Source organism: Semicossyphus pulcher, unplaced genomic scaffold, assembly GCF_022749685.1.
Source record: "Semicossyphus pulcher isolate SPU_LCO1_2020_fin unplaced genomic scaffold, fSemPul1.0.p SCAF_19, whole genome shotgun sequence".
Taxonomy (NCBI): domain Eukaryota; kingdom Metazoa; phylum Chordata; class Actinopteri; order Labriformes; family Labridae; genus Semicossyphus; species Semicossyphus pulcher.
This window is the reverse complement of record NW_027211692.1, coordinates 18,663,429-18,680,000: the sequence shown is the minus strand read 5'-3', so window position 1 is coordinate 18,680,000 and position 16,572 is coordinate 18,663,429. Positions and strand designations below refer to the sequence as shown.

Sequence of the window (16,572 nt, the reverse complement as noted above, 5' to 3'; positions counted from 1 at the left end):
TCCATCTATCTATCTATCCATCAATTCATCCATCCATCCATCCATTCATCCACCCATCCATTCCATCAATCTATTCATTCATCTGCCCATCCATCCATCCATCCATCAATCCATCATCCATCCATCCATCCATCCATCTATCTATCTATCTATCTATCTATCTATCTATCTATCCATCCATCCATCTATCCATCCATCTAGCTATCTATCTATCTATCTATCTATCTATCTATCTACCCATCCATCCATCCATCCATCATCCATCCATCCATCCATCCATCCATCTTCCATCCATCCAACCATCCATCCAACCATCCATCCATCCATCCATCTAGCTATCTAGCTATCTAGCTATCTATCTATCTATCTATCTATCTATCCATCCATCCATCAATCATACAGATCAGTGTATTTCTGTGTGGAGATTTCATCTGTCATTAAATCAATCTGTGTTTCTGAACTTGTATTCAACAGGTCTGCATGGAGCTGCCAAAAACACAGTGTGCGTCTCCTGCTGAGGCCGGTAATGCAAGAATCGTTAAAAATCTTTGCACTCACAAACGTGTAAAGTGTCTTTGATAAGAGCGTTCACCACATGGTGTATGACTAACATCTAAGGGAGAAGTGTGTGTGCACAAATATTACTTCACCTTATTGTTACTCATAACTGAATTTCCTTAAACAACTTGAGCTGTAAAACAACAGCAGGAAAGCGACAATGACACGCCCTACTTTGAAGAGTCACGCAGACATACGCAATCACACACACACACACTTAACAGCAGGCTGCACTGTTTGTATTGATAACCTGTTTCAACAGTGCAATGTGTTGGCTAAGCTGACTCCACTCTGTGAGGGAGAGCACTGTGAAACAATGTGTCTGAATGCAACACGCATCAATAACACAGCCGACGGGAGGCAGAAAAAAAGAGACAGTGTGTAGCAGGCAAGATAGAAGCCATTTAAAAGCCATTTTTACCCACTTAAAAAAACCTCACATACTCGCACTGTTTTTACAGTATATATTGGCAACTTCATATAGTAAAGTAACACACCATGCAGTTATACCTCACTGAAAATTGAAACTTTTTTCTTTGTGTTGGGAAAACGGTTTGAACACACTGAAGGACACTGCAGCCCGGACCTTAGTGCTGTGTATTTGCTCCGACAACTTAAGGCGTTTAGTCTGAAGTGGCAGCAATCTACTTAGTGTTTGGAAATTCATCAGTTGATCAAATGATCTGAAAAGCATAAATGTTTCATAAGCAAAGGTCTCAAGATGACTCATAACTTTTCATGCGCTGCAAAATGTGCCTCATTTCCATACCAGGAAATTTCAAGGTAGGTGCGTGGGCTTCGTTTCATTCAGTTCGTCGGTATGTCACCTTAACGCATCCATTCCTCTCTGTACAAATCCATAACCTTCTGCACTCCACTGCTACAGCAGCCATATAGTGGGTCATCATGACGAGCTGAATATCCACATACCAGATATAATGAACCTTTCTGCCTTCTATTCATCAGGAAATCACAAAACTGCTGCACATCAACACTTTGAGAGGCTGGTTGGTGGTTGCTATGTGAGTGAGGACGTTGGCAACCTGAACAGTTTATAAGCCAGTTTCCATACCAACATGCACCGTCTCCGAACAAGAGTCCATCTCGGAAGAGTTGACAATTGAGTAGAGGCAGATGAGAGGATGAGGACCATGACCCCATGCTCTATAAACATCTCTACACTGTATGGTCTTCTGCTATATAGAAAGCTCTATTTGTTCTACTGTTATATAGACATCTCTACGTAGTCTACTGCCATATAGAACTATCCATATGGTCTACACTATATTGATCTTCATATAGTGTACTGCTACATAGAAATCTATGGTCTACTGCTTTATAGAAACCTTTATATAGAAATCTAAATACGGTCCACTGCTCTGTCCACTGCTAAAAATGTATTTGTCCACATTTTTGTTGCTCAAGTGACACACACACACACACATATTTATCTGGGAACCAGCATAATTTCTTTCATTTTAGTGATTTTCTTATTAGTGCTTCAGCGCTGATTGGAGGCTGTCTGAAAGTCCATTTACCCTTTTAAAGTATTAAGTGAGCAAAGTGGAAAAACTGCTTTTGCTATGTAAGTAAGTGCTTAAACACTCACAAGAAGGTACAAAATGTGGAGTGGATCTGTGTTGCTACAGAAAACTGCCAGGGAGCCTCAGAGAGATTATGTGTTTCTTGAAGAAAGGGGACATGGTGAGTCTTCTTGCTGGCTTTGTTCTTTGATCAGTATTATGACTTGAGGGACCTCTGTGTTAGTGCATGAGTGACCCTGGACTGGGTGAGGTCCGACTCTGAAACTGTAATTGTTTGTAAGGACATCGTAACTGATCCTTTGATCCATGTGAGGGTCACTGTCACTCAGTGCTAATGCGGGGAGGCTCTGAATGGATTTACAGCAACAGCTCTGAACTGAACTTAGTAGAAAAACACTGTCCTGTGTATCTGTCTTTGTCTTTGGCCTCATGACAGGTTCATGTCGGCTTTCAAGATCTCTTACTGTTGCATATAGTGAGTGGGTGCTGAATATATTACACTGTTGGTTTAGGCCTTATGGTTATACTTTAAACCTGTATCGCCGAACATTCCTCGGTCATACCTTCAGCGTTCGGTGAAACAACCCCACACCAGCTGCTGAGAACAGCAGTCAAATGTCTGTAGTTAATGAGGACTCACGAAGGTTACACAGTCTGTATCCAAATCTATCTGGTTCTCATCCATTGGTTATAAGTGGTTCTGGTGTGGTTTGCACTTATGGTACCACTTTGTAAAAGGGCACATACAACAAGGGTACACACCCCTCAGCCATATTAGGACAGGTCGAGTGAATAACATTGATTATCTCATTACAACCGGATATGTTAGGCAGCATCTTTTGTCCTCCAAGTTGATGTGTTGGATACAGAAAAAATTCACAAGCGCAAGGATGTGATTGACTTTGACAAGGGCCAAATTGTGATGACTAGACTACTGGGTCAGAGCATCTCCAAAACTGTAACTCTTGTGGGGTGTTCCCGGTCTGCAGAGGTCAGTACCGACCAAAAGTTGTCCAAGGAAGGAAAACCGGTGAACTGATGACAGGGTTATGGGCTCATTGATGTGCGTGGAGAGTGAAGGCGGCCCAGCAGAAGAGCTACTGTAGGTCAGATTACTGAAACAGTTCATGCTGGTTCTGATATAAAGGTGTCAGAACACACAGCACATCGTAGTTTGTATGGGGCTGCGTAGCCGCAGACCGGTCAGGGTGCCCATGCTGACCCCTGTCCACCGCCGAAAGTGCCTACAATGGGTACGTGAGCATCAGAACTGGACCACGAAGCAAAGGAAGAGGGTGACCTGGTCTGATGAATCACATTTTCTTTTACATCGCCCTGCCACAAAAATGGTTCAGGAATGGTTTGAGGAACACAACAACGAGTTCAAGGTGTTCCCCAGATCTCAATCCAACCGAGCATCTGTGGGATCTGCTGCTAACGTCTTGATGCCAGACACCACAGCACGCCTTCAGAGGTCCGGTGGAGTCTATGTGTCAATGGGTCAGTGCTGTAAATGTAATGTAACTTTTAGTTATAGCTACTCTAAAAAGCCTTTTTTGTCACTGGGCACAAAACTCTATGGGCAATGGGTGTAACAAAAGTTAGACCCATTGCCAATTACACGACTAAATAGGTTTCTTTCTATCTATAAAGCAGTCGTGTCCAGAGTAATACATGTTACTAGTTCATTAATAAAATGTTTTGTTTATAAAGTGGCCATGGGAGTTGTTGGTCAGTTGTTAATAAATGGAATTTTCCTCTGCACATTTTATCAGGAGGTAAGACTAATAAACCAAATAAGAGCCAAAGACAAAGAGCGTCTTTTTACAACCTGGCAACCCAAGACTTGTTCATACTAATGGCTTTAAGAGTCTATAAAGCATTAGTAAATGATTTATCAGCCCTAATAATGTCATATACTGTATTTACACCCTGCAAACACTTCATGAGAAGCATCTACCTAATGAAGAAAGTGGAAACACCCAGTTTAGGGGTACCTCCGGGAAAAAGAGCCAAACTACGTGCAAGTCCCTAACTGCACTCTAACCAGTCTGACCTCCCAAAAAACATTGTAATCATGAACGCAGGTATTATTATCAAATGTGTGTATGCGTACGTGTTTACGTGTTAAGGAAAGCTCTTCTCTTGTCATAGTCTGCCGCTTCCTTCCTCATGTGCTGCTACACAATGTCCAGGCACACACACAGGCGCACTGACTCACACACACATTTCCTTCCTTTAGCGTTTGGTTCAGTGCTGTTCATGTCAGAGGTGATTGGGAAACAGTGGGCAGCCTGCGGAGGAACGGGGGGAGAGGGAGAGAGATAGTGAGATGAAGAAGGAGACAGGGAGATGGGAGGAAGGCGGCTAATGGAAAGTTGAAGGTTGAGGGGGAGGAACCTGACCCTGTCAATCATCGTCAGCGTGGCAAAGCTGAAAAGCTTAAAGGTGTCAAAGCTAGCATGTATGCACATGCAAAGAGTAAAAAACCAAACAGAGGTCAGATGGAAAGTGAGTGAGTGATGCAGAAAACCTCGAAACAGAGAAGAAGTTGGAGCAAAGTTTAAAGACGGAGAGGCAGAAAACAGAGAGAGAGAGAGCAGTAGAAAACGAAACGCTGCAGCAACAACAGCAGCCGAAGAGAAAAATAGATTAATAGACGGAGAGAAGTCATTTAGGGGCAGCGAGAGAAAAAGATGAAGGAACACAGCAAAACTTCCTCTCCCTCCCTCTCTCACTTCTGTTTCTCTCTATTTTACCAAACAGCTAATGATGTGTGGGCGCCAGAGCCCAGCAGTGCCCCCTGCGCTGCGACTGTGTGTTGGGGAATGCAAACGTAACATTTGTGTAACATTTGTGTGTTTGCATGTGTTTGCATGTGTTTGCATGTGTTTGCTGGTAGTAAGCAGTCAGATCAGAGGGAGGCTGTCTGGCTTTATTATTACCTCCGCGCTCTCTTTATCTCTTCATTTCTCTAATCTAATTGGTTCCTCGCTCCGACCAATCTGCGCGCACCAGTGAGGCGATCTGCTGCGAGCCAGCGTTGAGCAGGCTGAATAGATGCTACAAGTGGTAATGACGATGACAGAGTGCGTGTGTGTGTGTGTGAGTGTGTGCGCATGAAATAACCACACTGACTCCGATTTGTTGCTATGGCACCCCATCTTCCTGAGGTGCAAAAATCACAGAACAATTTATACCCACAATTTCCTCTCTATAATGAAGCAGTGAATGCACTGACCCTGGCGTGCACACACACACACGCACACACTTGTGCAGCTTTATCCTCTCAAAGCGCAGCCTCGACCCTCTGCTACAGATGGTGGATCTGAACTAACGTCAGGGACTAAATGGAGTTATAAAAGAGAATAATGTTTTTCCAGAAGGGAGATATTTCTCAGCTATGGGCGATATAAAAAAACACACACTACAGCGCAGCTTTCATTATAAAAAGAGTCACTTTTGCACTCTCCAAACTCTGTCGCCCTTTGTTTTTGTTAGAGAGCAGAAGTCAGATTTTATTCTCTCTAACAGGAGAATTATTCACATCCGCAAATCTGAGAGTTTCGTGCAAGACTGCAGCAACATCAGACGGTGAATTCTGTCTCGCTGCATGTAAAATAATGATGCAAGAGGTTTAACAGCACAGACAGAAGCAGAGGAAAGTGAAGACAGAGACCAGGATGTTGTTAGAGTGTGTAAGTAACAGTTTATGGCAGCTCATGATAAAACAGATCTATAGCAAACAGTCGAAGTGTTAGGAAATGTCCTGGAGCTTTTGATCTTCCTCGGCTCATAGAAATTGCTCAGCTTTTGTTGCGTACAGTGATGTTTGGTTTCAGGGCAGTTAATTGGCTTTCATTTTTAGTCCTTAAATGACAAATACAATTAAAGTTTCGTAATGACAAACAAAAGTGTTACTCACGCAGGTATGACCTCGTCATCATTTGTGTTTATTCACATGAGTAAAACACCACCCACTAAATTTTCACCCTTCCAGATATTTCAGAAAAACAAACGCCGTGTCACTGTTCCTATCATCACCCGCAGGCGACCACATCTAGGTTTATTTAAAAAGCTTCTCAAGGGACTGTGTCTGCGTTAACTTAACTCATGCTTGGCATTCAGTTTCAGCTGCAGATTGCCTGTTTTTTCTCTGCTGAGCGGCAGTTTCACTCTGTCAAGCAAGTCAGCTGCCATTTGGCTTAGTACAGCGGTATGAATCCAATGTAAGCAGATTTTGCTGTTATTTAATTGCAATAAATGGACTGCAATGATGCGGAATTAACTAGAACATGATTTTGGATTTGTTAAAAGTAAGAATGAATGCTTTGTCAGGTCTGTGCGCAAGACGACAATAAAACAACTTTTAAAAAGAGTTTTTTTTAATAGAGTGCAGATGGGCAGTTTATGATGCATCCAAGGACGACACGGAAATCTCTGTGGTTTTAATGACTGAGTGTTACCCGAATTGATTTAATTTGTTCTAATGTTTTGTTCTCTTTATATGCGTCAAGTGATTCCAGATTTGTTTTCATCAAATAAGGAGTCCTGTATGGTGATATGACATTAAAAATACATGCTCCATGTAATCGAAGCATTTTGGCGATTACCAGAAAGCGTTTTGAGATTTTGCCACTTAATAACTGACAAACAGAACCGGTTGATTTATGCCTGAATGTTAAATACATCGATTAGTCAATCCCATAGACTGTATAAAAGGATGAACGACATGACAGCTCCCTAAAAGTGAAGCCAAAACATACCGGACGCCCCCTGCTGACTGGCTGCAGTATAGGTCATAAAGCCCGCCTCCTCCATGTTGACAGATGGGACATGGGTCAAACTATAAAATCAAAATACACGCCCGATACATTTTTCTCAAACATGTTTTCTGTCATTATAGTTAGTTATTATCATGCTGATTCACATCCAAGTGTTCATTATTCTGACAAGTGTAGTTTTAATTAGTTATTTGATGCTGTCAAAAGGATGATTGACAGCTCTGTTGACAAATTCGGCTCCTGCAGCCAATCAGTTCCGGGTGAGCAGAGTTGAGGACGATCCGCGAGTGGAAACGTAACTAAAACAATCACTACAGTCATTGAAGTTTCCATACCTGTGAACGTTAACCTCAGACCAACACAGAGAAGCTGTTCTGCTGTTAAACAGGCCGGTGTGCGGGATCCTTGCTGTTTCTTTCGGTAAGTTAAGTGTGTGTTTGGGTTAGCGGAAGTGGCTATGGCCGCTTCACTCACCGATCTCTACTGCTCAGTCTCTGGCTCCATATGACTTCACCATCGCAAGATGGCAGCGCCTATCACAGGGGCTATTTTGGCATCAATTACCTACAAGGGGAGCACATAGAGACGCGTTGTCCATCTATATATATATATCTATATATACAGTCACTGGTCAATCCCACAAAGTTTTTCATTGTTTAATTTTTCTTAGTCTTTTATGATGCTCCTTCAGTTTTCATCCGTCCCGTTGCGTTCTGGGAAATGGTAAATTTAGATTTAGAAAATGAAAACGAAGTGTATTTTAATCATCAGAATTATGATCAATTCGTCTTCTGTTGGTTATGTAACCATTTGCTCCGGCGCAGATGGGTGCCCTGGCTGCGGAGCAAAGACAGCAGAGTGAGGCGGACAGTGACGACAGCAACATATAGGCGGTCTCTGACAGAGAAAGACGACTTCATTAGTTTGAGTGTCACAGAAGTGGAACAGGTTCTCTGAAGCTGTGACGCAGACAGACAGTCAACAGGTCAACACAAAGACACACTGAATACACAACACACACATTCTGCCTCGACATGTCATGTTATGAACAGGTATTACGACACACATCCACGCCTAAGCAAACACACCTCAGTCACACATGTTTGACCTTGACCCTCTCTGGCCTCTTCCTTCCTCCTGCCTCAGAGTTTCCCACTTTCCCTCTTCCTTCCTTCCTTCCTTCACTTGCTTTTCCCCCCTTTTTTTTCTTGCTGCAGGTTTGCCATGTCAAACAAATCAGTGCTGCTGCCAGAGTGCCCCCCAGTGTACAAATACTTAAACTACACACAGCATACAGAGTAGTTGGACCTCCTGCGGCAAATCCAATCTGTTGCACAGCTGACTTACAACATTCTGGGTACTTTGAGCAGCATTTAAATTTAATGTTAAACAGCTTTAAACACTCTAATATGCAAGAAAAACTATCTAGTGTAAGCTCAAATTCCCACTGCACCTGAACACATCATGCATTAGTGGTCTTATTCGCATTTGGATTTTTGTTGGTTCTGTAATCATACAGCAGCAACTTCAGCACTGACTTCCTCTGAATGCCCCACATCAATTACAACATCAGTCCACTTTCCAACACACACATTTCAAAGCGTTTCAATCCTTCTCTCCTACACGCACGCTTACACGTCTCTGTAAGGAATACCAATCAGCTCATTGTTTATATTTCAAAGGAAAGCGGCGGCCTAAAGAGAGTAACAATCAAACATCACGTCTGTCCCCCAAAAAAACAGGATAAATAAGACAAAGAAAGGAAAACAAGAAAAGTGAGGAGGAAGTGTGATCCATTGAGAGGCTGCACAGCCAAGTAGGGCAGGTTTACAGTACAGTATGTTGGCACTGCCAGTATGTGTGTGTGTGTGTGTGTGTGTGTGTGTGTGTGCAGACTTTCTGTCTTTCTTTCTAATCTCATCTTCTTCAATCTTCCTCTCCGTTCATGTTACAGTCGATCACAGTGGCATTTTCTCTCGGGTGATTCTGATTGACTATGACATAAGTAGTCTAGCGTAACATCTTGTGTATGTGCAGCAAGTGTGTACGGGAACGACTAACACATACAATTGTGAATGTATTTATGCTATGTGTGTGTGTGTGTGTGTGTGTTACAAAGGATCAGCAGTCTCTCAGCAGGGACTCGCTCCAGCAGGGAATCTGCTGAGGCTGGTATCAAGGCCGAAAGATAGGCCGCGCTGTGTGTAATGCATGTGTGTATATGTGTACACCCCTGGGTTTAAGTCAGGGCTGGATAATACAGGCCCTCCAGGATTCTTTTCTTTTGTCGATGAATGTGACAGGATGCTAAATAAAATGTGTAAAAGGTAAATGAAAAGTAAATTGCTATGAAATATCCATTCCTCACTGCTCAGCCCCATTACAATGCTATAAACGGCCAAAAGGAGATTCTACGTGTTATTAACATTTAAACAACAGTTGGTTCCCACCAAGAAATCTGATCGGATAAGAGGCATTGAGTGCTGATATAGAGAACAACATCACTGTGTATTTTTACTCTGTGTATCACTCTGCCTCAGCCAGATGTTCTGAACATTGTGAATTAACATTACAGCAGACCGCGTACGTCTACATTGATCAAGCTGGCGCGTCCGAATCACACAGCAGACTCTTATTGCACTGGTTGATGATAAATGTACGTGATAAAAAACAGCTGATCTGTGGTAACCCGTAGACACAGAGTGCAGGAGAATGTTTGGGTTGCTTGGCAACAACAGTCCAGTTTCAGTTAAAGGAGCAATTCGCCCCTGGAAAAAGCCACTGTCAGTCAAAGCTGTTGTTCTCTGTAATCGATAGAAGCAATTATATTTGAAATTGGCGGCATAGCCGTGGAGAAAGTTGTACAAACAGCTCGTGGTTTCGACCATTCTACATTCCTACAACATCCAGCGTGCATTGCGCCCCTCCCTCTGAAAGGAACGGCCCAGCAAGAGATGCTGGAGTCAAATACTACCGTTTTCCAGTCAAGGACATTGATCGCTGCAGGCCATGGGTCAGAGCAGTACAGAATCCAAAATACGACGAGAATATACCTGTGGATCGTCTAAAAAATCTTAAGGTCTGCAGTCTACATTTCAAATCTGACGATTTTGAACGAGACACAACATCAGAGGCGGGCGTCCTAGATTGAGGAAGTGTAGTTTAGCTAGCTCCCTGGCCTCCTGGTCTGGTGGAGTTTTTCCAGGGCCCATTGGAAGCAGAAGCAGATAGCGTCCTCCAAAGGCACAGAGCGAAATTGCATTTTTTTTTTTCCATAATGGCATTAGCTCCCCATAGTAGCATGATATGAATGAGGTTGAAAGTTGGCGAACTGGCCCTTTAAGTTGTGGAACTAATTGATTTGGTGGAAAAAATTAATAAAAATAATAATAAAAATAATATGTTGTTGATTATTAGTTCACTACTATTTGCTGCTGGTGTAACTATTGTATAAATACTGTTGTATTATCTGCAGCACGAGGCCGTACGACCGAATCACAGCCGTGATGATATTCAGTTTATGGGTAAAGTGTAAATGACATGCCTATAAAGTACTCTGATATGAATGCAAGACATTTTCCATCATTGATTTGCAACACTGTCCTGAACCGTTTGAAGGCTAAATTATTTTGTAACTTCCATGATGAAAGTAAAAAGAAGTGTTTGAACAGATCATGCTTGAACTGGTCCTCAGGAGTCACAAGATTAGATTTTGAGAATACGCGTCCCGATCCGGCACATCACAGAGATTAAAGGATGAGAGAAGTGATTCTGCTCCACGATTAAAACACTTTATCTGTTGATTACTGCAGCCGGGCCGCGCTCATGGCACTCAACAACATTAAAGTACTGACAAAGTGCGGGAGTGAGAGCGGATGAGCGCGTGTGCGTGAGTGTGTGTGCGCGGCACTCCATCCAAGCAGCTGTCCAATCTCATCACCGCTGCTCAGGAAATCAGAAATCATTTTCTCTCCAATTTTCCTCACCTGTCATCCTCCTCTCTCTCCTCTCTGCACCTCTCGCTCGTACTCTCTCTCTCTTTCCTCCTCACCTTTTAAGATGTTACCGGAGCCAAATCTATTTTCTGTTGTTAACATTTTCCACGTTAATGCCTTTTTCCGTCCTTGATGGGATTGTTTGGGAAAATGATTTGTCTCTGCCTTTTGTCGCCCTCCTCAATACCTCCCTCCTACCACACCTGTTTTTCAGGGGGAGACAATTGCTCAATTACACACACACACACACACACACACACACACACACATAAATGCACATATATAACAAACCACACAGGTCCTATGCACTTGCACACACTGCCATTATCAGGCCAGCAAACGTGCATTTAAAGTGACAGTATGATTGAACATACGGACACACAAATGCAAACACCTTCTTCTTTATCACAGTCGGTGATCAAGGCGATGAGGAAAGCTGTGCTAGAAACCTGCTGTCGCCATGGTAACCTGATCATAACAACCTCCCTGGGTCCTCCCGGTAAAAACAGACCTGATTCTCCCCTGATTTCTCCCCTTTACCTCCCCTCTCTACTTCCTCCCATCTTACCCATCTCTCTCCCTGCTTCTCTGCACTTCTGTCACAGCTCTGCGCTGTTCCAACTTTCCCACTTAGCACCTTTTCCGCCTGCCTTTCTCTTGTTCTTTTTCCCCTTACTTCTTCTTCTAAAGGACTTTCAAGTCAAGATGTGGAAACAAACACAACACTGAGGCAAACAAAAAGGCAGCTGGGAGGACTGAGATCGGAGACGATGCAAGGAAACAATCGGGGAAGGACAGAATCAGAAGTCGAAAGGAGGTTTTTAGAGCGCTCAGTTTAAAATCCGCTTTCACTGTGATGCATTTAAAGCACGTCCTGCCAAAATGCAATACAATTCAGTGTGATACAACACTATGCAATACACTATGATGCAATATTTTGACCATTTTCTCTCTATGATACATCACTGCTTTTAAGATTGAATCAGAATAAGAATGTGAGAGAAGGAAGGTTTAAATGTTCCTCATTAAAACATGAAAATAAGTCAGAAACATTTTATCAAAATTTTGCAGCTCTGAAAGGATTAGCCTTCATAAAAGAGGGCAAACTGATAGACATGACTCCACTTGTGCTACTGTACTCTACATGAAGATAGCGCACAGGGCTGTAAATAGAGATATGACTGTGTTGAAACAGTTCCAGCCGCTCTCAGTCTGCTACTCAGAGGTAAAGTCGGTCTGCTCTTTGATTTGGGGCCAGAGACGCGTGAGACGTACGAGCCTTTGTTCTCCTGAAGGAGGTCTGACAGGTAGAGAGGAAAAACACGAGAGAGAAAAAGAGGGGCAAAGGCATCGCTCAGATGAAAGTTACACGCGTCTAACACGCTGAGGTCTGCATGTTTAGTCCTGTGATAGAAGTCAACGTGGCCGTTTACTGAACACGTCTGCTCGCGGGTGAGGATCAGTGTAACACCCAGTGACAGAAGTAGCCTGACAGGAGGCAGCGTACACAGGATGACATTTTGAGGCATGTCAAATCCAATGGATTTTGCTCGGCTCTCAGTTTGATTTGCATACAACTGATTAGAGCGTCACATTTGAGGCTGTGCGACTTTGCAGACAGAAAGACAGGAAGCTGCTCACTCACAGTTCACAGGTTCAAACCGTCACAGTTCTGGGACAGACTGTAGGTTCGTCACAAAACTGGTTGTTTTCGAGATAATTTTTGTTGTGATTTGGCTTTTTTTTGCTTTAAGCCAAGTTTCCCTGTTTACCATATTTTTTCTGAATGAAACTCTTGTTTATATTATAGGTACTGACTTCCACAGTCTCAAGGGAGGGAAAATCTTGGTATTGTTGCCTACGTAAAGGCTTCAGCAAGAAGGAATTTCAACCGCAAGATGAACTCTTCAGAGGGTCAAATTTAGGTACTCCTCACTCAAAACATAGGGGAGTATTTTTTTGCTTTACCAAAGTTGCATCTGCGCCATCAAACGCTCAACTCGCCTCTTATAAAGTAGCAAAGTTTTCCCACACTTTAAGTAGTCACAAGTTAATGTGATGAAGGTAAAACAGCAACACTTTCCTCAGGTGAGCTAAGAAGCCTGGTTGAACTATTTGAGCACCTTCAAATGCAAACCAAACTCTACATGAAGGTTATTAATTTAACTTTGCATTACCTCCATAACACTTTTGGCAATTTTTGCAGGTTGAATATTAAAAAAAAAGTGGGTGACAGACGGCCGTTTGACGCCTCTGAGCTCTCGGGGCCTTTTCAATTAACTTGGTGAGAGGAGGGAAACGCGGAGCGGCAGACACGAGAGGGTGACGGGGAGGAATGATTGAACTGTCACTCTGCTAAAAACTCAGTTGTGGATGCAAATGAGTTGAAATCAGTCTTGAAAGGGGAGTCTATGTGTTAAATGTGCAAATGTGACTGTATGTTTGTTTGTGTGTGAGTGAGTGTGAACGGGCTGATAAACTCCCTCTCAAAGATACTTCCTCTCTTTCTTTCCCTCTGTGCTTATCTTCCCTCCTTTTCTACCCCCTTTTCCTCACCCGCCTCTCTCTCGTATGTATATTGACTGTTTAATTATTTAGCTGACAGTCTTATTGAGAGCAACGTACACTCATGCAAACAGTGAAAAAAAGTGAGAGCTCATCTGCAAACATCTGGCGGCAGCTTCGACACGCTCCTGTACACATTGCTCACTTCAGTACAGTTACATGAAGGCTCAAACACAGAACGTGGCTGGACTCTAAATGTTTAACCTTCACTGTATAGACACCTCTTAATTAGGATGAATTACCATTTTCGTCAATACATTAATAATGACTTCATGCTGGGCTTAATGCCAAGCGGCAGCTCACGTCCTCATGTGGACAACAGAGAGGGCCTAAAATTTAGCTCTAGGCCATGCATGGACAGCTGTATGTATGTGTGAGCCATGTCAGTGTCAGCTGTAGTATATGATGTCTGCCACCGCTCCAAAAGTGACTCATGAATATTTTTCCCTCTTAGTGAATACTTTGGGTGACTAAAAGTATTTGGTTAAGGCTGAGGAAAGGTCATGGTCATTAGGAAAAGATCATCATTGCTACATTGTCTCTGCTGTGTGCTGAAGTCACACACTTTGTATGCACAACAGTCCATCTAGCCCTCCTCTATGGAGGTTTTTTTTATGCTCTCTGTCTTTAAGAGGAATATATGATATCACCAAAATACATGTATTAATAATAATAAGTAAAAAGCTGTAAGTAGTCCCTGACAAGGGCACCATAACTGCCAGGAGAGTGAAGGAGCCGTCAGTCAGCACAGTCTCTACATAAACTTTAGAGTGCACTACATTTTATTTGAGGGTCTGATTTACTATAAGGGCTCTCAAAGAATCCCAGAATGGGTTGAAAAAGTAAAGTATAGTGTGTAGTAGTGTATGTATGACATCATCTGTTCACTATCCTGCAAATCAATATAATTGTTGATGCTGACTGGACTCCATCCATCCATCCGGTATCTTCCGCTTATCGCGGTGGCAGCAGGCTAAGCAAGGTGACTTAGACGTCCCTCTTCCCAGTAACGTTTCCCAGCTCCTCCTGGGGGATTCCAAGTCAGAGGATGTAATTCCTCCAGGGAGCTCTGGGTCTACCCTGGGGTTTCCTCCCAGTTGGACATGCCCGGAAAAACCTCCAAAGGGAGGCTCCCAGGAGGCATCATAATCAGATGCCCGAACCACCTCAACTGGCTCCTTTCGATGCGAAGGAGAAGCGTCTCTACTCTGAGCTTCCTCCCCGGATATCTGAGCTCCTTAGCCTGTCTCTAAGGCTGAGCCCTCGCATCCGCGATCTCATTCTTTCGGTCACTACCCAAAGCTCATGACTATAGGTGAGGGTTGGAACGTAGATGGACTTGTAAATCTTTGCCTTCAGGCTCAGCTCCCTCTTCATCACCACGGTCCGGTGCAACACCCGCATTACTGCGGATGCTGCACCGATCCGTCCGTCAATCTCATGGTCCATGTTCACCTCACTCGTGACCAAGACCCCGAGATACTTGAACTCCTTCAATTGAGGCAAAGACTTACTCTCCACCCAGAGGGGCCAATCCACCGTTTTCCAGCAGAGAACCACGGCCTCAGACTCTCATCCCAACCGCTTCCCACTCAAACTGCAAACCGCCCCAGCGCCTGCTGGAGGTCCCAGTTTGATGAAGCCAACAGGAAAACATCATCTGCAAAAAGCAACTTCATTTACTTTATTAACGCAGGATTCACCTGTGGGACTGCAGGTCAACAAAAGGCCCAGTGTAGCTGTGCACTTACATTTATCTTTGTAATGTTGCACAAACATCCATAACTTCTGTATGTTGATTCAAAGTCACAGTGGTACACTTAACACACATGTTTTTTGTACTGATGATTCATATGTTTAAGTCTTATTTAGTCACTTCCTGGTAGCTCACTATGTTGAACAGCAGCCTGGCAATGTTTGTTTTAGCTGCAGGCAGATTGTAAACACATCTTTAATACTTTAAATCCCCTCCACCCTCAGAGACATCATGTTTCTGCTGTTTATAACTATGGTGAAAAACATTAACACGATTAGTATCAGTGACTGGGCAATCTGTCTCTGAGATAACAACGCAATCTTATATGACCCAGACTGTCTGCCTTCACCTGAGAAAGCTGAGAAACAGCTGCAACATAGACGTAACATCATGACCTACTGCAGCATTTTATTAGACTTGTTCAGGTACTTAAGCCAGTATTGGAAATATGTCCAGGTGTCAGCGAGTATGCCCTTCTATGCACCTATCCGAAACTACAAATTAATAGCCCCATATTTCACCGCTCTAAAGCAGTTGCACGACACAGCAAGTTGTGCAATGGTGCTACCATTAATATGGCTACTGCTCGGACCACTGGCAACTGCTGCTTTAGATCCAGGAAGAAGTGATTTTAGGTATTCTATCTAGATATTAGACTAGAAAAGAAACTTCTATGGCATTTATTCCATATTGTATTTTTTAAAGGGTTTAACTTGAGTCATACATCAATGATAGCAATCATATCAGATTCATGTAGAATATCTTTTATTGCACTACATTTGGATTGGTACTCGGTATTTTCTGATTAGGAAGATCACGAATCGGACTCAATAGTGGAAAGACAGACCACCTCTCTATGTTGTGAGCTACATTCACCATAAGATGCTTCTGTGGATGTGTGCATCACAGGTCAGATAATATCAGTGTTAAACCAGGCTAATGCACAGCAATGGAAAGGGTCTCACAGACAGTATCATCCACCAACAGGCTACAGACTTCACAGTAATGCTTCAGTATGTCACTGCAAAGAAGGTGGCTACAGGGCACATGAAAAGAGCGTACATAGAAATAATGGGAAATTGTCTGCTCACTGAAATTTGCAATGTTCTGAATGTTTAGGGATTTTATTTTGCTTGCAACGCTTATTTTTGTCAAAGCTGCAGATTTGCAGCAAAGTGATTCTGTGTTTTTCTATTATAGCAAATACATTCAGTACTTTCCATTTTCACTGACGTTGCTCTGTATCAGTGGTTCCCAACCTTTTTGGGCTTTTTGTCTTGTGTACCCCCTGAGCCTTTTTGTCAAACCATGAGTACCCCCTCACTCATACGTGTCGATGATTCTTCAAAAGTAGAATGTGACACAACTGA

The 16,572-nt window shown here is 43.0% G+C and overlaps 1 protein-coding gene across 1 annotated transcript in view; it reads right to left on the bottom strand.

Moving 5' to 3' along the window:
- LOC138597439 (cGMP-dependent 3',5'-cyclic phosphodiesterase) overlaps positions 1–14,895 on the bottom strand; it is a 127,161-nt gene extending 112,266 nt beyond the window's left edge. Inside the window, exon 1 of the mRNA XM_069669039.1 lies at positions 14,757–14,895. Within this exon, the coding sequence (XP_069525140.1) occupies positions 14,757–14,895 (139 nt within the window). The remainder of the gene's footprint in view (positions 1–14,756) is intronic.
- Positions 14,896–16,572: the final 1,677 nt, after the last annotated feature.